At 43.0% G+C, this 26,155-nt stretch overlaps 1 protein-coding gene across 1 annotated transcript in view; it reads left to right on the top strand.

Annotated features, from left to right (window-relative positions):
* The window catches only part of ELP3 (elongator acetyltransferase complex subunit 3), a 128,003-nt gene that overhangs the window by 12,781 nt on the left and 89,067 nt on the right, over positions 1–26,155 (top strand). The window contains exon 8 of the mRNA XM_089528754.1: positions 20,268–20,429. Coding sequence (XP_089384880.1) covers positions 20,268–20,429 — 162 coding nt within the window. The remainder of the gene's footprint in view (positions 1–20,267; positions 20,430–26,155) is intronic.

The following is a 26,155-nucleotide window of genomic DNA, read 5'->3' as shown; positions in this document are numbered from 1 at the left end:
GTGGGTGGTGACAGTTAAGATAGATGTCCTCAATGGGTTCCATTCCTACTCAGGATGAAGGGACACACAGGGCTATCACAAGGAGCATATTGCTAAAGGCACTGAAGCCAAGGGCGAAAACAAATCTCTAAATCCATCAGAAGCCAAGGAAGATGCTGTACTCTTAGATAACCAAGGAGGGTTGAAGGAGGATAAGGCAACATTGGAGTTATTAGATTCAGTTACAAGAAAAGATATTCTACTTAAACATTAGGAAGAATGTGTTGAGGATAAGAGCTGTTTGGCAGTGGAAAAGGCTGCCTCACAGGGTGCTTGACTTTCTTTCTTTGGAGGTCTTTAAACAGAGGTTGGATGGGCATCTTTCAGAAGTGTTTTATTCCAGCATGGCTGAAGGGGCTTGAACTAGATGTCCCTTGTTGTCCCTTCCTCCTCTTAAGATTCTATGATTTATTAATGTATTTTTACATTTATTTCTGCTGTTAGAGAGGTACAGTGTACCGTTTTCTGAAATTGAGCAAATATTTATCTGGAAGGGAGACAGATGCACTGAAGCAGATAGATGTGGAATAGCTACACATGACATTGAACAAGCAGTTGGGCCTGGATGTCATTTGCCATAAGAGTTCTTGAATAGCTCACCTATGAAATTACTGATCTTCTGACAAAAAGTATGCAACCTGTTTGCCAGTTCGGTTCCCATACCAAAATGTTGGGAGGAGACAAATGTAATGCCAATTTTCAGGAAAGGTATCCAGAGAGATCAGTGAAAGGTTTAGTTTTTGGGAGAAGGTAGGATACAAATAAAGCCAACAACTAAAACAAAAACAGTTGTTAAGTCATAGTTGATAAAGGTAGATGTGTCACACACATTGGAGAGCAAATGTTGCAGATAAGGAATAAGCATGGCTTTTGCAAATGCAAGTCCTCACTCTCCAAATTTCTGGAGTTTTCTCAGATTCTCCCTTTTCATTCATTCATTCGTTTAGAAGCCTGCATTGTCATTGCTGTGTGACTTCAAGTTGTTTCTGAGTTATGGCAACCCTTATTTATTTATTTATTTGTTTATTTTATATGCCATCTTTCTCCCAGAAAGGGACTCAAGGCAGCTTGCAGATAAAATTGGCAAAGCTATCATGGGGTTTTCTTGGCAAGATTTGTTCAGAGAGAGTTTTCCTTCTCCTTTCCCTGAGGCTGAGAGAGTGCGACTTGCCCAAGGTCACCCAGTGGGTTTCCATGGCTGGGGATTTAAAACCTGGTCTCCAGAGTCTTAGAGAGTACAGCAAGGCAAAGGCAAACCCCCTCTGAACAAATCTTTTCAATAAAATCCTGGCATAGGTTCACCTTATGATTGCCATGAATCGGAAATAACTTGGAGTCACATAATAACAAGTCATACTACAGTGGACTCTTGGGATTTGTAGTTTGGTGAGGCACCAGGAGAACTCTCTGGCACATAATTCTAAATGTTTGCGTTAACTGCCTTCATGTCAGCCTTGACTCATGATGACCCTGTAGATGAGGCATCTCCAAGCCCCCCTGTCCTCCACTGCGAGTCTGGCCAACTGGCCTGTGGTCTTCCTCTCCTTCTGCTGCTCTCCACCTTTCCTAGCATTATTGTTTTTTCAGGTGAGTCATGCCTTCTCATGATGTGGCCAAAATACAACAGCTTCAGTTTAGTCATCTTGGCTTGTTGTTGTTATTATTATTATTAACATTTATTTATAGAGTGCTGTAACATTTGCACAGCGCTGTACATAGTAAGGGTCAAATAAGAAAGGCAGAAAAAAGAATAAAAACCTGCTAAGCGGCATACAAACTAAAACAACAACATTACATGGTTAAAATATCTCTAAAATAATACTAATTGGTATACAGTAAAAACAAAGTAAGCAGCAGGTTAGCAACCAATAATCTGGAATGCCTACCTAAACAAGAACATCTTCAATTTGGCCTTAAAATTAGCCAAGGAAGTCATAGTTCTGAATTGTGTGGGGAGGAGATTCCAGGCATGAGGAGCATCATAGGAGAAGGTGCAGATTCAAGCAGGGGAGGAGGAGACCCTTGGCTGGGTCAGGAGACCAGTGTCATAAGATCTCAATGCACATGGGGGGCAGTAAGGAGAGATGAGCGCTGACAAATAAGAGGGAGCCAAGCCATGAAGGGCTTTAAAGGTCAGGAGAGGAATTTTATATTGGATTTTGAAAGGAATCGGGAGCCAATGGAGGGATAACAACAAGGGGGTAACATGTTCAAAGCAACGGGCAGAGAAGATGATCCTGGCCACTGAGCGTTGCACAGACATTAGGGGCCAAGGTGAGAAATAGGAAGACCCACTAGCAATGAGTTGCAGTAATCCAGGCGTGATATCACCAATTCATGTGCCAAAGTCTTTGCCGTTGAAACAGAAATGGTCTAATTCTGACGAGATTATAAAGAAAGAATCTGCATGCCTTGGCTATAGCCTGGATCCTTGGAGTCAAATAGGAAGCCAAGAGTACGGGCCTCATTGACAAATTGAATAGAAATGTCATTTGCAGTAACTGACAAAGAACATTGCAAAGATGGCTTGGGTGGGAAGACAAGTAGCTCAGTTTTGGCCATGTTGAGCTTCAGGTGCCGGTGAATCATCCACTCCGAGACAGCAGCAAGACATGATGATAATCGCTACTCAACACCCAGAGAAATTGCAGGGGTAAAAACATACAGCTGGGTGTTGTTGGCGTATAAGTGATATTGAAAGCCGTAGGAGCTAGTAAGATTTCCCAGGAACAGGGTATAAAGGGAGAATAGTAAAGGACCCAAGAGAGAACCCTGAGGGACTCCAACATCTAATGAGATGGGGGCAGAAACCTGACATCCTGTAAGCACCACAAAAGTTCTGTTTGACAGGTAGGATTTAAACCAATTTAAAACTGATCCCACAAAACCCAGGTCTTGAAGTAAATCCATCAAGAGACCATGATCAATGGTGTCAAACGTAGCAGAAAGATCCAGGAGGACTAAAATAGAATAAAGACCTTTAGATTTAGTCAGTAAAAGATCATCAGTGATCTTAGTAAGAGCAGTCTTAGTCGAATGCAGTGGGCAAAAGCCGGACTGAAAAGGATCAAGAATAGAATTAGCAATAAGAAACTCCGGGTAGCGAAAATAAACAAGACATTCTAAAACCTTGGATAGAAAAGGAGGAAGTGAGATAGACCAATTGCTCGAGACAGAAGATGGATCAAGAGAAGGCTAGAGAATGGCTTCCAGGGAGAGTTCAGTCTTGATCTGTTCTAGGAGCCATTTGTTTGTCCTTTTGGCCATCCATGGCATCCTCAGCAGTCTTCTTCAGCATCACATCTCAAATGAGTTGGTTTTTTTCTTATCCACTTTCTTCACTGTCCAGCTCTCATATCCGTACGTGGTGATGGGGAATACAATGGCTTGGACAATTCTAACTTTAGTGTTCAGTTGTATATCTTTACACTTTAGGATCTTGTCTAGTTCTTCATGGTTGCCCTTCCCATTCCTACTCTTCTTCTTATCTGTTGACTGCAGTCTTCATTCTAAACAATGTTTGGTCCAAGGTACGAAAAATCTTTAACTACGTATTTTAATTTCCTCATTGTCTAGTTTGAATTTATGTAGTTCCTCTGCAGTCATTATTTTTCTTTTCTTTATGTTCAGCAGCAAGCCTGACTCTTTCTTCCATGACCATCCTTAGTAATTGTTCAGGATGCATTCCACTAGCAATATGGTGTCATCCATGTATCTGAGATTGTTGATATTCCTTTCCTCTACCTTTATTCCACCTTTTTCTGAGTCTAAACCTGCTCCTATTATGATATTCTCAGAGCACAAGTTGAATAAGTAGGTGACAGAATGCAGCCTTTTCTGACCCCTTTGAAGACTGGGAACCATTCTATTTCTCTCGACTCTCTTCTAACAGTGGCTTCTTGTCCTGAGTATATATATCTAGACTATCAGATGTGGAAACACTCCCATGTCTTTGAGGGCATTCCATAGCTTTTTGTGATTGGTGCATTCAAAGGCTTCGCTATAGTCTACAACACATTTGGTGTTTTCCTTTCGGAAATCCTTGGTGTACTCTATCAACCACTATATGTTTGCAACGTGGTCCCTAGTGCCTCTGTCTTTCCTGAATCCCGTTTGCACTACTGGGATTTCTCTCTCCATGTATGATTGAAGTCTGTTCTGGAGAATTTTGAGCATAATTTTGCTTGTGTGGGACATTAATGCTGTGCCCTTATAGTTGCTAGTCTTTTGTATCTCCTTTTTTGTTGATCGAGATGTATGTTGATCACTTCCAGTCTGTTGGCCACTATTTTGTTTCCTGTATTTGTAAGCATATTTTAGTTAAGGCTGGAGTTAATTATGTGTTAATTGTACAGTTGGCCCTCCATTTTTGCAGGGGATCCATTCCACACCCCCCCCCCAGCGAAAATGGAGACTTGCATATATTCAAGTCCCATAGGCTTGAATGGGGCGCGTGCCTGCAAGCATGTGCAGGGCATGCACCGCAGGGGCATGCCCCATTGAAAATAACGGAGGTCGCCCTCAGTGAATATTAAAGATCGTGGACCTCAGGTCCTCGAGAAAGGAGGGGTGACTGTGTGTGTGTGTGTGTGTGTGTGTGTGTGTGGCTGGGTGGGTGGATTGTAGCAGTTCAATTGGAATGTCATCTGTTCCTGGTGATTTATTTTTCCTAACTTCTTTTAATGCAGCTTCCACCTCATTTTCTAGAATTTGGGGTTTGCCTTCGTATGATTCTTCATTGGATGTATCATTCATTTTTAAAATCTCTTTTATATAGCTCTTCTCTGTATTGCATCAAGTGTGTGTTTTTTTTTTAAATTCTGCTTGGTCATGAACTACATTCCTATTCAGTCATGTAGCTTACATTAACCAGTGGATAAGTCGACCCAGGTTTTGTAAACTTATGTATGAGTATATACAGTAACAAAACAAAACAAAAAAACAAAAACAAAAAAGAGGCAAAAGAGAAGCAAACTAGAATTTGGGAAAGAAGGGCAGAGTTTAGTTAAGCAACACACTATGGTTAATGAAAACTGTGGTTTATTATGGCATGTGATCATACTAATTGTATATCAATGAGGTCTAAAAAAGGCACCGGTTTCTATCTGATCTTGGATGCTAAGCAGGGTCAGCCTTGGTTAGTACTTGGATGAGAGTCCACCAGCGAATACCAGGTGTGAATACCAGGTGCTGAAGGCTCTATTTCAGAGGAAAGACTTGGCAAAACTACATCCTTGCCTAAGAAAACCCTAAGAAATGTATGGACTCAACAGGCACACATGCAGATAGCAGATGGAAGTGTTCATTCTTGGGTTTTTACAACTCTTTTCCTCTGGAGGGCAGCAAACAAAACCATTCTGTGAAATCTCTTTTTCTTCCACATTCTGTTTGCTGGGTTGCCAGCTTGAGGCTCCGTCTCCTATTTTGCTTCTCTCCAGGTGTGGGATGACTGCCATGAGTCATCCTGATGTTGGAAAGCATGCAGGGAAAGCATTGTCTCAGTGAGCAATCCACTCCTTGGGCAATGATGCTCCATTTGCAGCCAGACGCAGGAATGACAAAAGCCTTGCAAGAAAGAGGTAGAGTTTGGAAAAGTTTCCTTTCAGAACTATAACTCCCGGAATACCCCAGCCAACATGCACTTTGCATGCAACGGGTTTCAGATTCAGTCTCTGGGTAATTTATTTTTGGTTTGGTATCATTTTTTCCCCTATGCCACTCTATTATGCTGGATCGCAGACAGAAATGTTAACACTATGACTCATCAAAGTCCATCACATTTTGTGGGGGGAAGCAAGCTTTTTAGAGAGGATGTCAATGAAGCTTCCACGTAAGGCAGTGTTATTAATGCAAGGCCAAGAATCATAGAAGTGACCCTGAGGACCATTCAGTCCAACCCCATTCTGCCATACAAGAATATAGTCAGAGATCGACAGATGGCCATCCAAAAAACCTCCAAGGAAGGAGACTCCTCCAACCTCCAAGGCAGCAGCATCTTCCACTGTCAAACAGCACTTACTGTCAGGAAGCTCTTCCTAATATTGAGCTGTGATCATTTTTCCTGGAATTTGAATCCATTGCTCTGTGTCAGTGTCTGGAGCAGCAGAAAACCAACTTGCTCCATCTATAGTTTGACCTCAAAGAGGTCCAGCCCTCAAGAGCCCTTCTCAGGTCTTACAAATTCAGAGGGCAGCTGGGACTTCCTTGATGGATTCTTTTCACCTGTAATGTGATCTTCCACATTTCCTATTGCCTTCCACTTTACAGAGCATTGTTGTCTTTTCTGGTGAGTCATGTTGCCTCATGGTATGTCAAAAGTATATCTTCAGTTTCGTCATTTTAGCTTCTAGTGAGAATTCAGGCTTGATTTGCTCTTGCACTCATTATTTTTTAGTAGCCCAGAGTAATTCTTCTCCAGCTAGGGTTGCCATTTGTCCCGGAAAACCTGGAAAATCCTGGATTGAACAGATTAAAAAATGCCAAGGCCACCTGAAGCAGTAAATCCTGGATTTCTCCTTCGCGACAGTCTGATGGATAGGTTAAAATGTGGCAGTGACGATAAGGAAACCGCACAAGGAGACTGCAGGCCCTGGTTGCTACTGTACAGGCATAGCATTACCACTTTCTTATTCTAGTCCATCCCCACTTTCCCTGAGAGAAGATGGAAAAGGAAAGGAGGCAAGCAGACATGGCCGTGTGTTATGTGGCAATTGTGTCAGCAGCTTGAGCCTGAGGCTAAGGAGGACAATTAAACTATGTTGCCCACCTATGAGAATCACGATAGGGCCTTCTGTGTCATATTAAGGATGGAGCAAGTTTGTTTTCTGCTGCTCCAGAGACTGAGACACAGAGCAATGGATTCGAACTACAGGAAAAATGATTCCAGCTCAATATTAGGAAGAGCTTCCTGACAGTAAGTGCTGTTTGACAGTGGAAGATGCTGCTGCCTTGGAGGCTGGCGGAGTCTCCTTCTTTGGAGTGTTTTTGGATGGCTATCTGTTGATCTCTGACTGTATCTTCTTGCATGGCAGAATGAGGTTGGACTGGATGGTCCTCAGAGTCTCTTCCCAACTCTATGATTCTTGGCTTTGCATGAATAACATTGCCATAAATTGAAGCTTCATTGACATCCTTTCTGAAAGGCTTGCTTCCCCGCACAAAATGTGAAGAACTTTGATGAGTCATAGTGCTAACATTTCTGTCTGCAATCCAGCATAAGAAAGTGGCATAGAAAAAAAATGACGCCAAACCAAAAATGAACTACCTAGAGATTGAATCTGAAACCCATTGCAGGCAAAGCACACGTTGGCTGGGCTATTCAGAGAATTATAGTTTTGAAAGGGAACATTTCCAAACTCTACCTCTTTCTTGCAGGGCTTTTGTCATTCCTGAGTCTGGCTGCAAATGGAGCATCATTGCCCAAGGAGTGGATTGCTCACTGAGACAATGCTTTCCCTGCATGCTTTCCAACATCAGGATGACTTATGGCAGTCATCCCACACCTGGAGAGAAGCAAAATAGGAGACGGAGCCTCAAGCTGGCAACCCAGGAAACAGAATGTGGAAGAAAAAGAGAGATTTCACAGAATGGTTTTGTTTGCTGCCCTCCAGAGGAAAGAGTTGTAAAAACCCAAGAATGACTACTTCCATCTGCTTTACTCTGATCTGCATGTGTGCCTTCAAATCGCCTGTCAACTCATGTGTAAGAGCTGACAATGAGAGCTGTTTCCTTGACAGTAAGAGCTGTTCGACAATGGAATACACAGCAGCTTTGGAATGTCATAGAGTCTCCTTCTTTGTAGGTTTTTAAACATAGGCTGGATGGCCATCTGTCACAAAGAGTACTTTGATGGTTACTTTCTGCACAGCAAAATGGGGTTACACTAGATGGCCCCTGGCGCCTCTTTCAACTCTAAGATCCTGTGATCTTTCTCTGGACGTATTCAGAAGGAGTCTGGACAGTCTACCTGTTGAGGAAGCAGACCTAAGTCTATGCAAACGTACACTACAACTTCTTTCACACAGTTAATCTCAAAGGTGCTACCAAATCCCTTTGCATACATGTGTAGGGTGAATGGGATTGCTAACTAACTAATCACTTCTCACCAATTCTTCCAGAAATTCCAGACCCTTAGACAGGGATTGCAGAAAGAGTAATTGATTATTCCCCATTGCGCAGTGGGAGAATTGGTCGGTACACAGTTGTTCGTGCAATGTCAGCTTTCCCACAAGGAGCAACATCAACTACCACTGAACTAAGTGTGTGCAACATTGTAGTATCCAAGGATAATGTAGGCTTTCAGCTGTTGATTGTCCTGTTCACTGGGGCCAGTGTCTCATTTCCATTGAATCTGTGTACTTGCTGGTATAGGTTGGCACAGATAAAGTTCCAGTAGAAGTGCCATCACCAGAAGTCTTTGCATTGAGGCACATCAATACCTAAAAGAAGTAAGCGGGTCGATGGACCCGCCGCAAGGGATTTTCCCTTTGTAAAGAATTCCTGATGAGAAGTTTTAATTTTATCACTTGAGAACACAAGGCTGTCAAGGGGATTTCAGTCCATTTCCTGGATCTCTATCAAACAAGGATGGAGACTTAGCGATAAGGCAGAGGACATCCCTTCCGTAGGAGGACAGCTGTCGGTGTGGTAGAGAATAATTATTTTGCTGTCGGCTTTCCTTTGTTCTTTAGAGAAATGCTTTCACTGCTCCACATTGGAATGCAAAATTCCATGGGGAAGGTTTCCATGGAAGAGAGAGGATCTCAACATAAGCCCATAGAGAAGCTGGAGCAATAGGTGCAATATTTTATTTGGGGGGGGGGGGGAACCTCTTTATCTTCTCTGACTCATTTAGGGGGTGGAAGATGAGGAGGTGGGGGAGAGATGCTGACCAAAGCTGAGTCTATGGTGACTCACAATATGAAAACTTGAGTTAAGTCCAAGAAAGTTTAACTTACTGTGAAGTCAGTGGTTAACTTTTGGCAGAGAAGCAAGGACGATAAGAAGTTTAATTATGTGCTGTTCGAAAAGGCTTAAGGAGTACTAAAGAAATTGGACCGGAAGCGGTCTGGCAGAGGGCAAATCTTCTGGCTTTGTCGAGCTTATCTTTCAATGGGAAGAGGGTTGGCTCCTCATTTTACCTGCCAAAAGCTTAGTTTGGTATTGTGTACATAATGCGTTCAACTTTTTAAAATCTGGGAATTGAAATCAAGCTACAAGCATCTTGGAGTTTGGCTGTCTTTCTGGGCCTGGCATTGATATGCTTTTGATGCAGCCCATATGCTCTTGGTTGCTTAAAACAATTTTCATTCTGCTCGTTTTCATTTTATTATGATTTTAAAATGGAAACCAGATGACGCTGTATTGTAACAAGATTCTCCCCACACAGGGCATTCTGCTGTGTTTCTGTATTTGGTAAATTGTTGATAACTTGGGCATAGGGACAAGATCTATACTTCTGTTGGATTCCTGGCCATCTGCCCTTCTCTCCTCTTTGACTGGCTGTCCAAAGGGGGAGTTGTGATCTTCTCTTTCTCCTCTTCATTAGAGCTGTCCAGGGGGTACGTTTTGATGGAGAAGTTACTTTTCTGACTACAACTTTCACAATCCCCCAGCTGGCATGCGAGTTGCAGTCTGAAAGAGTAACTTTTCCAGGTTCAGTGAGGTTGAAAGGGGCCCAACCAGTCCTCGGGAAGATCTCAAGCTCTTCATCTCTATTATTACCTGTCTCTGCAGCAGCATCACTGATGAATGGAAATTCATTTTTCATAGAAAGAAAAACTTCAATCTATGAATGTACCAAGGGAATTGGCAGAGATGTGCGGCTGAGATAATGCACAATTTTGGCGTTTGTATGTTCAGGACATTAGTATGTCTACCCACGATGAAGGTCTCTGAATTGTGATGGTGTAGTTGTGCCCATTATCACTTCCCCATCTATAAAATGGAAGGCCAGTTGTCTTCATAGCATTGTTTAGGGAAGTGGTAGCGAATCTATGGCACGCGTGCCAGAGGGGGCCCTCAGAGCCCTCTGTGGGTACACACACCATCGCTCCACTACACCACATTGGCTTTCTGTTGCTGTAGTAGTTGTTCGGTGCCTACAAGTCATTTCCAACATGGTGAGTCTAAGGCAACCCCATCATGGTCACCTACTGCATCTTTTTCGTGGCGGTGCATCAATCTGGATCTTTAGTAGTGAGAACTCACTATCGAAGAGATCTGGTTCACGTGGAAAATCGTTTTGAAAATGGAGGTGCCTCCATTTTCAAAACAATTTGGTGCCCTGGAAACATCTGCCGCCCCTTCCTTTTTCCTCCTCTTCCTTCCCGTGTCCTCCTTGTCCTCCTTCATTCCCTCCCCCCCCCCCGCCATGTTTGCAGTTCACAGTAAATAGGTTTGGGTTGCAGTTTGAGCACTCCCTCTGTAAAAGGTTTGCCATCACTGGTTTAGTCAATGGAATGGACTTCCCACCTCTTTCTGCTGCATTTTGATCAGCAGTCCTGTAAATATTTGTATCTAGCAAACATTTGTCAATGTGCAGCTGTGAAAACAAAGATAGAGAAGATGTGAGTTGCTCAGAGATTCAGCATTGCAATGGAAGGTTGGTCATATTGTGACCCTTTAACACCTTGATTTATATTTTAAAAGCAAAAAAGAACAGAAATATTCATTTAGAATTTCAAACAGAGGTGCTGGATTTAGTAACATTCCTTGTGTTTTATGCCCAAATTTATATTTCTAGAGGCATGCCATATCTTTTGTCCTTGGACTCCTTAAATCCCTTAAGAAACATTCATACTTTGTTGACAATGCCATGAGTTCCCATCTGTATAAAATTAACACATACAACAAATAGATCAACAGTTTGAATCTTTAAATCTAAAACTAGGCTGCCATGTATTTTGTATACAGGTTGAGTCTCCCTTATCCAGAATTCTGAAATCCAAACTATTTTAAAAACCAAACCTTTTTTTCATGGATGGCTGACAACTTTGCTTTCTGGTCTCACACAGACTTTAAAATAATTAAAAATATTGTGTATAAAATTATGTTCAGACTTTGTATATAAAAATGTCTATGAAACATAAATGAATTTTGGTTTTAAACTTGGGTCCCATCCCCAAGATATGTATATGTGCATTATGCATATGCAAATATTCCAAAATCCACCCCCCCCCCCCCCAAATCCCAAGACATCTCTGGTAAGATAAGGGAGACTTACCGTATAAATTTCTCGACTTATCGTTGAGTATATATGGTAACCTGAAGGGTGATTGAGGTCAGAGGAACTCCACAGTGACCAAGGAACTATTGACTTGTTAGCCATTTGTTTGTTCATTGATTTAGCTGTTTAAAATATTTATATCCCAACCAAGTGAATTCACATCAAACAATTTTTGAAAATTCCAAAATTTAAAACTGCCTGAACTGCATGTACTGCAGCCATTCACTCGCAAACCATAAGGCTGTGAGTTCAATCCCAGCCAGGGGCTCAGGGTCGACTCAGCTTTGCATCCTTCTGAGGTTGCTAAAATGAGTCTCCAGCTTGTTGGGGGCAATCAGCTTACACATTGTAAACTGCTATTGCTATAAGAAGTTAAAGCAGGTGAAAGGGTGTAAACAATTTAGAACAAGGTAGATGTATGTCAGGATGGGGAAAGCCCAATCTGGGGCCCCCATACACTATCTCTGCCCCCCTCCAGGTATAGGAAGCAATTTCACCATGTTTCGGGATCCCCATGGGTTGTTTAAGGTCTAAGAGAGACTTTTTTTCTTCTTCTCAAAGTTTGGGGTCTCATCTGGAAAGAAGGTTAAGAGGGGACATGATAGCCATGTTTAAATATTTTAAGGGATGTCATATCGAAGACAGCTTGTTTTTCACAGGTCCAGAGACTAGGACAAGGAACAATGGATTCAAACAACAGGAAAACAGATTCCTCTCAATCTCAGGAAGAATTCCCTAATGGTCAGAGCTATGCTACAGTGGAAGACGCTGCCTCAGATTGTCCCGCCTTGGAGGTTTTTAAATAGGGTAGATTTCCCTATTTTCAGCATAACAGCTTGTCAAGCAACATAATAAAGGAATTGTTAACATTCACATGGAGAGTGGGACAGAAAAAAAGGAGGAAATTAAGTAAGAGGGAGGGAAGAAAAGCCAGAGAGAAGAGAAAAGTAGATATTATGGTGTAAGCTTTTATCAGATATGCTGACATACAGAAGCTTACATTGTGCTATATTGGTTAATCTTTGTTATTGTGTAGATTAAGAATGAGGAATTTCTCCCATTCAAGGGACTTGCAAGTGCAATAAGAGAAACAGCTCCTAAGGTTAGCAAGTTAATGACTAAATTGAACAAAGGAGATCTAGTTAATAAAATGTTCCTGCATCGCTTTTCCGGGGAATGAGCGGAGCAAGGAGGGGGAAGCATTCGGTTTGGTGCCTCAAAGCAGAAATTCATGCAAAGCATTCACACACACACACACACACACACACACACACCAGTATTATTGGGGGGGGGGGGAGGAATCAAAACCTTACTGACATCCTTTTGTGCATTAATATGCTAATAAGCTTGGCCAATAAAGGTATCACTGATGGATTTTTTATTTGTATTTATTAAATAGCCAACACAGCTACCCCTGCATAATAAGGGTTAGTTTTTTTTTAAAATACTGGGTCTTTTCTTAACTTAAAAAGTAATGTTTTTAACAGTTTAGTTAAATGCAAATGTAAAATGAAAAAAAAAAAAAGCAAAATGAAACCTGGTGTACCTGATGCAAGCAATCCAGTTGAGGTCTACACCTCACTTTTAAAAGCAAACCCTTGACCATAGTTTTTTGTGGGTTTTTCAGGCTATGTGGCCATGTTCTAGCAGAGTTTCTTCCTGACGTTTTGCCAGCATCTGTGGCTGGCATCTTCAGAGAATGATTTGCCTGGAAAAAGTGGGTGTATATATACTGTGTGAGCCTGGGAATGCAGGAGTGATTTGCATGTGTATTGTTTTGTGTTGATGGCTGGCCTCAGGCTGGGAGGCTAATGCAAAGGGGGATTAATGTCTGCTAATTGGTGATCATTATCTGCTGGGAAAGCCCCTGACTCTGAATGGATTCCCATTTGCATTTGCTGAGTCCTAATTTTGCTGTTCCTCAGGACTGGTAGCCAAATTTTGTTCACTTTAAGGGTTTCTTCTTTCCGGTTGAAATTATCCTGATATTTGTGGATTTCAGTGGCTTCCCTGTGCAACCCTTGACCTCTAATGCATACACAGAGAGAAAATGTGTTGGTGGTGTTTATATAGAAGAAAGACTTGCTAATGTCTGACTTCTAAAGAAATTACACCCTGTAGTATTTGGGCTCAGGCTATGTTAAAGAACCTGTGTCTTTATAGGAGCTTCCCCAAATTTGATCCCTAGGGGAAGGCTTTCTTTCAGTCCCACCTCCATGAAAGGCATATCTGGTGAGAGAAAGGCCTTCTCAGGGACAGTTCCCAGGTTGTGGAACTCCTTCCCACAGAAGGCTAGGCTGGGCCACTCCTCTGCTTTCTTTCCAGCAACAGACAAAAGACCTTTTTTGTTCAGGCAGGGTGTGATGGAGACCCCTGTGGAACATCTGCCTCAAAAGCTACAACCAAACTGGGCATGGGTGGCTGGGCAGACAAAGCGTCCAACCTATACACCGTGAAGGTCTATGTGTCAGTATCCTTAGCAAATCCATCCATAAAATGGTACTGCTGACTTCCTTTCTTCTGTTATAGAAAAGAGTCATAGAGCAGGAAGACACCCCAAGGGCCATCCAATCCAACCCCATTCTGACATACAGGAAGAAACCATCAAAATCCTCCATGTGACAGATGACCATCCAGCCTTTGTTTGAAAACCTCTAAAGAAGGGGACTCGGCCACCCTCAAAGGCAGCAGCATCTTCCACTCTCAAAGAGCTCCTCTCCTCAGGAGTTCTTCCTAATGTTTGTTTGTTTATTCAGAGTATGTATACCCCACTCTTCAGCCACAAAGGCTCTCAAAGCGACTTACAAGATGGAATCTCTTTTCCCATGCTTTGTTATCTATTGTTCTGAGTCTTATTCTCTGGAGCAGCAGAAAACAAGCTTGCCCCATTTTTCATATGACATCCCTTCCAATATTTTATCAGTGTATGTATGTATGTATGTATGCATGTACAACACTATTATTAGAATTTCACAGGATAGAATATGGAAGCTGGCTGAGGAAGCTGGGTGATGCAACACCTGGAAAGGTTGCACCATGGTGACTGACATGGAATGTCATCGTCACACCTCTTGGAAGACAGGCCCAGGATGACTCAACAGGCATGATGCAAGAAACAGCTGTAGCCAGTGGGAACAAATATGGTACTGCTACCTGGGAGATGGGGGGATTGCAAGTGGACAATTGCAGACACCTGTGTGAGGAGATCATGCCATGGACAATGTGTGTAAATATGGGTGTAACATTATGGACAGTTTGGTTTGCTGATGTTAGTGGATGGTTGGTTGAAGAGTTGTTGTCATGTATATAGCACTGCATATACTCTATAGTAAAATTCTGTAAGTAGAACTTGAGGACTCTGATTATTTCTTCTGCAGGTATATGTGCTGACAGCACTGCAGAGCCCAGCAGAAGAGGACTGTGAATAGTGCATTTAAACATGGCTATCATGTCAGTCCTTAACCTTCTCTTCTCCAGGCTAAACATTCCCAGCTCCCTAAGATGCTCCTCAGAGGTAATGGCTTCCAGACCTAGACGTTCTTTCCCATGTTGAGGTGGACTCTCTTTTCCCATAGTTTGAATCCATTGCTCTGGGTCCTATTCTCTGGAGCAGCAGAAAACAAGATTGCTCCATCCTTAATATGACATCCCTTCAAATATTTAAACATGTGTATCATGTCACCCCTTAACCTTCTCTTCTCCAGGTTAAACATGCCCAGCTAAGTCACTTCTCATAGGGCTTGGTGGTTTCCAGACCTTTCACCATTTTGGTAGGCCTCCTTTGGACATGCTCCAGCTTGTCAATGTCCTATTGATTTTGAGGTTAATGTTGTTGTTGATTATGGTTATGTTCAAGTAGCATCATAGTGGCATCCATATAATGTAATGAGGGGATATGCAGTAGTGTATGATGGGACAGATTGTTCTTGTAAATGGTGGGAAGAGAAAGGAATGCCTAGCTGGAGAGGGAGCAGATGTGTGGGAGAGTATCTCTGGCACTAGCAATTCCCATGGTCTGTCTCATGGGAAGGAATAGCAGGAGTGTGAGAGAAGAGGGCAGGAGTGGATGTGTGAATGTTTTGAGGAATGGGCAAATGGGAGGAAAGCCCACTAAACTCTGAGAGAACATGTTGCTTTCAGTATGCTTGTAATAGGGGTTATGGTAGTTCTGTCTGCAGAAGTTGAGCTGTTTAACTTGATTCTGGTTTCTGAATAAAGGTTTTGCTATTATCACACGGAAGTCTGGTTTACAGAATCGAAGGGAGCGGGCAGTACTTGACATGATGGAAGGGGTAAGAACTCTTGAGGTCAGTGTAAAAGAGAGGTTTAAGTGAGGTCTGAGCCAATTTCTTCAGAAGAGATGGGGCTGGGCTGGTGTGTTAGCTGTTGTTATTGTGTGCTTTCCAGTCATTCCACCTCAACATTAAGAAGAACCTGTTTACTGTAAAAACTGTCCAGCAGTGGAAAGGACTGTTTCTGAGGTGCAGGTTTGCTTTTTTGGTGGGTCTCTTGCCATTTCATAGGAGTCACTCCATTACCATTTGGTGGAAGCCATGGATTCAAATTATAACAGAAACGATTCCACTAAAACATTAAGAAGAACCTCTTTAAGAGCTCTGCAAGAGTAGAATGGATTGTTTTTTGTGGGTTTTTCAGGGTGTGTGACCATGTTCTAGAAGAGTTTCTTCCTGGTGATTCGCCAACATCTGTGGCTGGCATCTTCATTCTCTGAAGATGTGAACCACATATGCTGGTGAAACATCAGGACGAAACTCTTCTAGAACATGGCCACATAGCCCAAAAAAACCCCACAAAAAACTATGGATGCCGGCCATGAAAGCCTTCGACTTTACAGTGGAATGGATTGCCTCACAGAGTGATGGACTCTCCTTCTTTGGAGGTCTTTAAACAAGGTTGGATGGACATCTTTCAGAAGTGTCTTAGTTGTGTATTCCTTCATGGCTGAGACTTGGACTCGATCCCCTAATGGTCCATTCCAGTTCTGTGATTCTGTAATTCCATGATTATTTCCTTTTGCACAAAAGGTGATTCTCATTTCCAAAGAGCACAGTATATTGAAATAGTAAGAGTCAATGAAAAAATTCATTTTGCCCTCTGAGCTATCATTTGGCTGATCTCAGCAAATAGTTCGATTGTTGCCATCTGTTTTAGGATTAGCAAACCAGTATTCCTCTGAAAATATCAGCAAGGTAGGCTACCCTCTGTCTAATGGCCAGTGAGACAACAAGCATACAGCTTAATGATGTAGATCCAGAACAAGATGTGCGTAAAGGGTCCGGCTGTGTGGAGAAGAGCTTGCTCCCCTCTCTTAATTTTTTTGAGCCCTAAGAAGTGGATCAGATGTAGCAGCTGGGAAAGATAAAAACAATCTTGGGGGAAAGTACAGTATGAAATGTTCAGCAGACCTGAACATTCCTCCTCTGTTTCCTCTAGAGATGGGACCATGCCGAAGGTCAGTGGGCCAGTTCCTCTTTGCCAGACTTGGTAGCCCTAATGGCAACAGGAATAATGTTATTGGGGAAACAGAAATCAGTTCTAGTAACTTTCAGGCTGTTTTTCCCCTCTCCTGTTTTGGGATAGGGGAGTGGTTTGGCAAAAATATTTCTTCCACATTGGAGGCCAAGGACTTTCCATGGGCCACAGGTAGCCTTGCAGGCCATCCAGTCCCCATCCATAATGTTGTTGTTATGTGCCTTCAAGTTGTTTCTGATGTATGACAACCCTAAGGCGAACCTATCATGGGATATTCTGGGACTGAGAGGGTATGACTCCCCCAAGATCACCTAGTGGGCTTTCATTGTCTGAATGGTGAATTGAATCCTGCTCTTCAGGGTCTTAGTCCTATGCTCAGACCACTACGCCATGCTGGCTGTCATCCAACATATAGGCCAGTGGTCTCCAAACTGTGCCCTTTAAGAGATTTTGGACTTCAGCTCCCAGAAGCCTCAGCCATGTTGGTTAGTAGACTGGGATTCTGAAGCTGAAGTCCAAAATCCCTTAAAGAGCACAGTTTGGGGACCACTGATACAAGCAGTTCCATATCATAGAATCATAAAACCTTAGAATTACAAGGGACCACAAGGGCCATGTAGTCCAAGCCCTGCCAAGCATGAATACACAACTAGAGCCCTCCTGAAAGACATCTATTTGAAGACCCCCAAAGATGGATTTCACCGCTGCATGCCCGCTTTCTGAGGTTGTCTATTCTGATCTCAAATAATTCTTACAGTCAAAAAATTCTTCCTAACATTCAGGTGGAAAGCTTCTCAGAAATGTTTGGTGGAACCAAGGAAGGTGGCGACCCAGCCCAATTTCGAGTTCTTCCAGGAAGTATTTTGACATCACTTTGAGGTTTGGGGTCTGCTGGAGGGGCCCTCCACCATGGCTCATCGGTCGGGGCAATAATCTGTCAGAGGACGGGGCAGGCAGCCTTCTGTGCTGGGATGCCCCAGTTAGGGAATACCTTTGCCTTAGAGGTCCCAGTTGATACCTTTGTCACTGTATTTTTTGGCTTATTATATTGTTTAAAATACGTATGCTTTTTTGCCTAGAAAACCCTGCAATAGGTTCACCTTTTGATTGCCACAAGTCAGAAATTACTCAAAGGCACACAACAACCAAAACAAGAATCCTTCTAAAATATTTTTCTTGTTGTTGTTGCTTACATTGTTTTAAATTCATCACGTTGTTTTATTGTGTACAATCCTGATAGAGGATCCTCAGACAGAGGATAGGATATGAATATTTTGATTAATTAGATTATAAATGAATGCATAACTGATGGGATGATTAACTTTTGAGTGGATGGTAGGACGTTGTGGAATTCTTAGTGCATATGACTAGTAATAAATAGGTCAAATCAAGACTGGATTCTCCCTAGAAGCCAAGACGACTAAACTGAGATCATTGTACAGTGGGTCCTTCGTATCTGCTGGGGTTTGGTTCCAAGATCACCCGTGGATACCAAAATCTATGGATGCTCAAGCCCCATTATATACAACAGCATAATAAAATGATATTCCTTATACAAAATGGCAAAATCAAGGCTTGCTTTTTGGATCTTTAAAAAAATATTTTCAAGCCATAGATGGTTGAATCCGTGGATGCAGAATGTGTGGATACAGAGAGTCAACTGTAATTTGGCCATATTATGAGAAGACATGACTTACTAGAAAAGACGATACTTCTTGGTAAGGTGGAAAGCAATAGGAAAAGAGTAAGACCAAATTTCAGATGGATAGACTCTATCAAGGAAGCCACAATGGCTGCCCTGAGTCTGCAAGAGCTGAGCCGGGTGGTTGAGGATATGGGTGAGTTGGAGGTCTCTCATCCACAAGGTTACCATCAGTTTGTAACCCACAAGCACTTTAGCAAACACACCTCTGTGAATGAACTTATTCCAGCTGAACCATACTGCATAGTCCTGCTGTGACAAATAGATACTGCAATGCAGCGTCTGGGAAACAAGTAAATGGATCCGTGAATGTAAAAGAGGAAATATGATTAATTCGTGAATAATAAACATTTTGCATCCTTTTTGAAGCTTAATTGTTCTCTTCCATCCAAAGTGCTTCTCCTACTACTTCAAAGTAGGATGATTAGGTGAGATTCAAATAATATTACCTTTTGCCTCCAGCTGCCTACTTGCGTTTTGTGAAGATGCATCGTACATTAGTCATCGACGGAAGGGTAGCAGTCCATCATTCATTCTCTGAAAGGAGAAAGGCATTTCCCACTTTGCAATGTGGAACTTGGTTTGGGGATTGAATGCTGGAGAAGAAACTTGTCTAGTTTAGGGTTCAGGAAAGGAGGCATAGTGAGCTGAAGACAACTGTTTGTTTATTGACATAGTGCCAGTCGAGATGTCTAGCATACAACCTGAGCAATCTGGCATTGAAGCAAACATATATCTTACCATTTATAGTAGTTTTAGAAAATCTATCAGACAGCAATATAAAAACATATAGCAAATCAGAGGAAGATACTGAAGATATGTATTCCAATCATGAAACATCTGTCATTAAACCATAATTGAAAAATATCAGGCAAGCATCATGTAAAAATATTTATGTTGGACGTTTTCCTTACATATCTGCTTGCTGTTGTTCTTAGCAGAAAGTACCAGTTAGTCAATGGTAAGCTAAAAGTGTTCTGGTAATGTTCAGTTTGCATTTCCTTGAGATTCCTAAGAGCTTAATTTGTTGTTATTATGTGCCTTACGGCAATCCTAAAATGAATTTGTCATGAGGTTTACTTGGCAATAGTTGTTCAGCAGGCTTTTGCCATTGCCTTTCTGTTAGGTGAGTGTGTGTGACTTGCCCCAGTTCACTCAGTCAGTTTCCATGGCCGAGCAGGAATTAGAACCCTGGCCTCCCAGAATCCTAGTCCAACACTCAGGACTGTAATGTACAGGCTAAGTCCACTTCAAGAACACAAGCCTTCAGCAGATTCAGAAAAGCTTTATTCACTATGGAGCCCTGGTAGCACAGTGATTAAATGTCGGTACTGCAGCCATTCACAGTGGAAGGTTGTGAGTTCGATCCCAGGGACTCCAAGGTCCACTCAGCCTTGCATCCTTCCATAGGTTGCTAAAATGAGTACCCAGCTTGTTGGGGGTAATTGGTGTATATATTGTAAACTGCTTAGTGAGTGCTTAAGTGCATTGATAACTGTTATAGAAATGTACCTGCTATTGCTTGCTAGTAAGCAGAGTTGACTGCAGTACATAATTTTTGGTCAGGACTGAAGAATTCTTTTAATTACATTCTGTACTTAATGCTCAAACAATTCACAGATTACAAAACCCTAGATCTCATTTGTCAGCAACTCAAAACATACTGTCTTCCATATCTAACCCCTCCTTTTCCAGCACCAAGCTGTAGATTACCACAAGAGAGACCTTGGTGATTTACAACTGCCTTGGTGGAACATCATAGAAGAATTCACTTGTGATTTTCTCTTTTCTTCCTCCCTTCCACAGATACTCTGAGCGAAGCCATACAAAATGCATCGGGATTACTATAGAGACCAGACCGGATTATTGCTTGAAACGGCATCTGAGTGACATGTTGTCTTACGGATGCACAAGGCTGGAGATCGGTGTGCAGAGTGTTTACGAGGATGTGGCAAGAGATACTAACAGGTGAGGTCTTCGGGGAAAGAGTACCTGGCATAGGCAGCTTTAAAATATTGATTAAATTCACAGTAGAATCCCAGAATAAAAGCATTTAGTCTTACATCTACTTCCGGGTGCAGTACAAAGTGTTGGTTATTACCCTTAAAGCTCTATATGGCTTGGGCCTGAGTTACTTAAGGGAACGCCTCTCCCTACACAATTCGCCCCGCAATCTCAGAACATCAGGGAAGAAATTATTGGATTATCCAAAAACCAGACTAATATCAACTTCCCATACAGCATTTACTGCCATGGCTCCCAAATTGTGGAATAGCTTACCGTCTTATTACCACCTTAGATGCTTTCAAGAAGGCACTTAAGACGCATCTCTTCCGGCAAGCCTACTCCCCTGATCTGCTATAAGCAACTATAAGAAGACACTTCATTTTGAGCATGTTCATTAGAATTGATATGGATATTTTATAGGATTGATATAATGTTGTGATTTTATGGACTTGATCTAGTCTAGCTTCCTGCTAAAGCAGGAATTCCAGAAGCTGAGCATTCCTGTCCTATGGCTATCCAACCTTTTCACCATCTTCTGAGATATTTAGTTTCACTTCTGAACATCTATTTCAGGAAGCTTTCCCTAATATGACTCAGAATTGTCTTTCCTGCTATTTGAATTTTGAAGGGCTGTCACATGGAAGATGCAATGAGCTTGTTTTCTGGTTCTCCAGAGATACAAACCAATGGATTCTGATTAAGCATTGGGAAGTACTTCCTGGTGTTAAGAGCAGTTGGACAGCGGAACACATTCTTGTGGAAAGTGGTGGACTCCCCTTCATTGGAGTTTTTAAAAACAGAGATGAGACAGCCAACTTTCAGAGATGCTTTAGTGGCAGAGAGTTGAGTTAGTGGCCCTTGGGGTTCCTTCCAGGTCTATGAATCGATTGGTTCACGTGCTACCCTCTGGAACAGCAGATATCAAGCGTATTCCACCTGCCATGTGACAACCATCAAGATATTTCCTCCAGGGCAAACTTGCCAAGTTCTCCCACTGTTTTTTAGGGTTTAGTTTCCCAAACTTTAGTTACCATCTTCTGAACACATTCTCTCTTGTTGGTGGCTATTAGCCAAGATATCATTATGCAACCTCTCTTACTTTGTGGAACTTGCTTGCTAGTATTGTTTTGCTTGTATAAAACCTCTTGTCAAGAGATGCTCACTTAAAAAAACACTTTCTGCTGTGTGCCAGACCCACACGTTTGATTTGTGTAATCTTAGAGCACAAATCGTAGGAAGCAAGTGATAACATCCAATAAATTGTGGTGAATAGAAGAATTCTTAGGAGTTCTTTGAGATGACTCAGTAGTGTGATGTGGCACCTAAAAAAAGCCAGTGATAATCTGGGATGCATCAATAGGAGTATAGTGTCTAGATCGAGGGCAGTAATAGTACCACTGTTCTGCTTTGGTCAGGCCTCATTTGGAATATTGCATCCCGTTCTAGTCAGCAAAATTCAAGAAAGATGTGGACAAGCGGGAGCGTATCCAGAGAGAGAGATGACCAAAATAGTGAAAGGTTTGGAAATCATACCTTATGAGGAGCAGTTTAGGGAGCTGGGTATGCTTAATCTGGAGAAGAGTATGTTAAGAGGTGATATGATAGCCCTGTTTAAATATTTGAAGGGATGTCATATTGAGTATGGAGCAAGCTTGTTTTCTGCTGCTCCAGAGATTAGGACACAGGAAGGAGATTCTACCGAATCCTTAGGAAGAACTTTCCGATGATAAGAGCAAGAGTAGAAGATGCTGCCTCAGAGTGTGGGAGAGTCTCCTTCTTTGGAGGTGTTTAAGCAGAAACTGGATGGCCATCTATCAGGAGAGCTTTAATTTGGCTGCATGGCCAAATGGGGTTTACTGGATGGCCCTTGGGGTCCCTTCCAACTCTAGGATTCTATGCCCGAAGGAGGTGAGTGAAGCAGGAGTGGGAGGAAAGACTATTGGGAAAGGAATGGATGTACACAGTTAAGACTTGTGATGCTATGCATACAGTAAAGAATACAAAAAGGAAATTAAAAAACAGAAAAAAACATGCCACCCCAATAAAGTTTGAGATCAGTTTGCCCAGTGAATACTGAGAGTTTATCTGCAACAAGCAAAAGTAATGAATTCTTTGCACAACATGAATTCTTTTGTGGCATTTGCTGGCAGAAGTTGTGATGTTCGGAAGAGATCAGAAAATTTTTGGGAGGAAGAGGTGAAGTCCCTCAATAGCTGTTAGCCAGGTTAGTGGAATGATACTTCCGTATTCAGAGGTAGCCTATCTGTCTGTTTCCTTTAGTAGCATTTAGCTGGCAAGGGTTGGGGGCTAGCAACTTCATCACCATGCTTGTGGGTTTCCCAGAGGTATTTGGCTGCCCAGAATGGAAAATTGGGATGCTGAACCATATGGATCCTTGGTCCAGTCTAGGCAATCTTATGTCCTCTCCACTTACAATTCTGAAACTGTCTTCCACAAGGAAAGGGCATAGTTATCATCACTGGGCCTGCTGGTTTACTTGTATTAATGTGCTGGTCTCAAAAATGAGGTTTTAATGTAATCAAAGAATCATTGAGTTTGAGGGACCACAAGGGCCACCTAACAATTGGCTACTTACTAGTCATTATTGTTGTATAAACTCATAGAGTTGGAAGGGAACACAAGGTCCATCAAGTTCAATCCCAGCACTATGCAGGAATACACAAGTACAGCATTCCTGAGAGATGCCCATCCAGCTTCTATTTAAAGGTCTCCTAAGATCAAGAGTCCACCACCCTCCAAGGCCATTCCATTCTACTGATGAACAGCGTTTACAGTCAAGACGTTCTTCCTAAGGTTTAAGTGGAACCTCTGTTCTTGTAATTTGAATCCTTTGGTTTGGGTTCTAATCTCTGGATCAGCAGGAAACAAGCTCGCTTTGTCTTCTACATAACATCTCTTCAGACACTTAAAGATCACCTCTCAGTCTTCTCTTCTCCAAGCTAAACATACCCAGCTTCTTAGTTGTTCATCATACGGTATGGTTTCCAGACCTGGGACCATCTGGGTTGCCCTCTTCTGAACATGTTTCATCTTGTTTTGGGCCACACTGGGTTTAAATGGGCTGTTTGCATAAAGAAGGGTTTTGTGAGTGTTTAGGAGAGGAGCGGATGTACCTGTGAAAAGGAACTGAAATAACTGGAACTGAAAGCTGAAGAAAGAGAAGGATGGTGCTACAAAAATGATGATCTGATGCCAGTCTACGTTAGTTTTCCAAGGATCTGTGCAAATATGATAATACAGCAGAAACATAATACTAGTCTCTGGCACATTAACGGGGGGTGGGGGTGGAGGGGGGTGGGAGGAATCGCCAGTCTGTGCATCAGCTAGCTTGAAAAGCACTGTTTTAGGTAATCTTTGGATCCTTTTTCCCTATGGGTCCTATTTAGCTGGCCAAAGCTGTATTTATAGGCCTCAACACCCCCACCGCCATATACCTCAGATGGCCCCTTTTCTAGACAATAAAGGAATGTCCTGGAGGTTTCTTGTGACATAGGTCACAGTGGAGTCCTGCATTATTCAACGTTCAAAAAATACAATTTAAAAAATAGAAGTATACGTCAGACGTCAGACAACTATAAAGGGGGTTTGGCTTTTTTGGCAGTGTATATGCCCCTAGACCCACTGATGTTACCCACACTAGAATGACCATTTCTACTTGGCTATATGTCAACCACATGTATAAGTTGAGAGGGAGGTTTTAGAGCCAAAATTACGGTATATGTTGATATAGCCACTGGATAAGTCAAGGGTAAAACTTAGGGGCATGTAAGAAAGGATGTAAAGGAAACTATGCCAAAGAAATTACAAAATTCCAGCACGCATAACCATGCTCACACTAAAGGCTGGATGGATTAGTAGATAGAGGAGTCCACCGGACTGCTGCTGTGAGCTGTATTGCTGCCGGGCGGTCTCCCGGGTTGTAGAGAGGTGCGCAATTGCGCACCGGCCCGGGAGCCGCCCACGGACTGCGAACTGGACTTTTATATCTTTGCAGCTGCGCAGCTGCGCAGTTACGCTCAGTTGTGACTGCGCCAGGCAGGGGAGACGCTCCCTTGCCAGCCATCGGCAGAGAATGACTGAGGTGTCTTCTCTCTGCCTCCGTTGCTGTACTGTAGGGGGAGGAGGAGGTTATGGATGTGGGGAATGTTTTGGGTGGGGAGGCAGAGGGTAGTTTACCTGGTTCGGGTGGGGCTCCTATTGGAGTAGTGTGGGGCAGGGGGAGGTATGGCGGTAGGAGAGTGGATCAGCGTTCCAGGGGAAGGCGAGATATTTCCCCCCTGTCATGGACGGATCATTTTCTGGTAGAGGCTAAAATCAAGGCATTTACCCAGATCCCTCCTGGGGGTGGCGGACCCATTCAAATGGTCCACCCTCGAAGGCTGATGGAACCCAGAAGGTTCCAGGAAGCCCTAGAGGGGTATATGGTTGGAAATGACAGCGATTCTGTTGATGCCCTGACTAACATCTGGGACACTGATCTCTCCAGGGCTATACACAGTATCGCTCCCAAGCGTCCTCTCAAGCCTGCTTCCAAAAAGAAGCCCTGGTATACGGAAGATCTCCGGGCAAGGAAGCGGGTACTGCGATGGCTAGAGCGTGTCTGGCGGAAACACCAGCGCTTATCCGACAAGGCTCTCCTAGATCGTCTTTTTGACGACTATGGAGAGGCGATAGATGCGGCAAAGGAATCGTTCTTTGGCGCACGTATCGCGTCCGCGGAGTCGCGTCCAGCAGAGTTGTTCAGGGTGGTGAGGGAACTAACTCAGCTCCCTCCTGCCCCGAACCCAATCCTTGAACCAACTAAGGCCTGCTGTGACCAATTTAACAACTTCTTCGCGGATAAAACCTCTTGGATAAGGGAAGGTCTCGATGCCAGCGTTAGAGCAGAAACCGGAATAGAGGTGTCCAGAGCTTCCGTGGACTTGGTTACACTGGATCATTTTGAGTCTGTGAGTACCGAGGATGTGGACAAGATCCTTAGAAGTGTTAGGAAGACAACCTGCTCCCTCGATCCCTGTCCCTCATGGCTAGTGGCTCAGGGGGGACCGGTTGTAACTTTAATGTTACAACGGATTATTAATACATCTTTGAGGGATGGGCAATTTCCATCGAGCTTAAAATTGGCCATGGTAAAACCTCTGCTCAAAAAGCCCTCCCTTGACCCCCTGATGCATAACAATTATCGGCCAGTTTCGCTATTGCCATTTTGAGGGAAGGTGATCGAGAGGGCGGTTGCGATCCAGCTTCAATCAATCTTGGATGAAACGGATTATCTAGACCCATTTCAAACCGGCTTTTGGGCGGGTTACGGGGTTGAGACTGCTATGGTCGCCTTGGTCGATGATCTCCGTCTGGGCATGGACAGGGGTAGCGTGTCCCTGTTAGTGCTCTTAGACATCTCAGCGGCTTTCGATACCATAGACCATGGTATCCTTCTGGAGCGCCTGAGGGAGTTGGGAATTGGGGGCACTGCGCTCCAGTGGTTCCGATCCTACCTCTCTGGGAGGTTCCAGATGGTGCAGCTGGGGGACGTGTGCTCCGATAGGAGGGCCCTTACATCTGGGGTCCCTCAAGGAGCCATTCTGTCTCCCATGCTTTTTAACATTTACATGAAACCGCTGGGAGAGATCATCCGGAGACATGGGGCGCGGGGTTATCAGTACGCT

This window comes from Sceloporus occidentalis, unplaced genomic scaffold, assembly GCF_023333645.1.
Source record: "Sceloporus occidentalis isolate IW3139 unplaced genomic scaffold, rSceOcc1.0.p SCAF_6, whole genome shotgun sequence".
In the NCBI taxonomy this organism is placed as follows: domain Eukaryota; kingdom Metazoa; phylum Chordata; class Lepidosauria; order Squamata; family Phrynosomatidae; genus Sceloporus; species Sceloporus occidentalis.
This window is presented reverse-complemented; position numbering and strand designations above follow the sequence as displayed.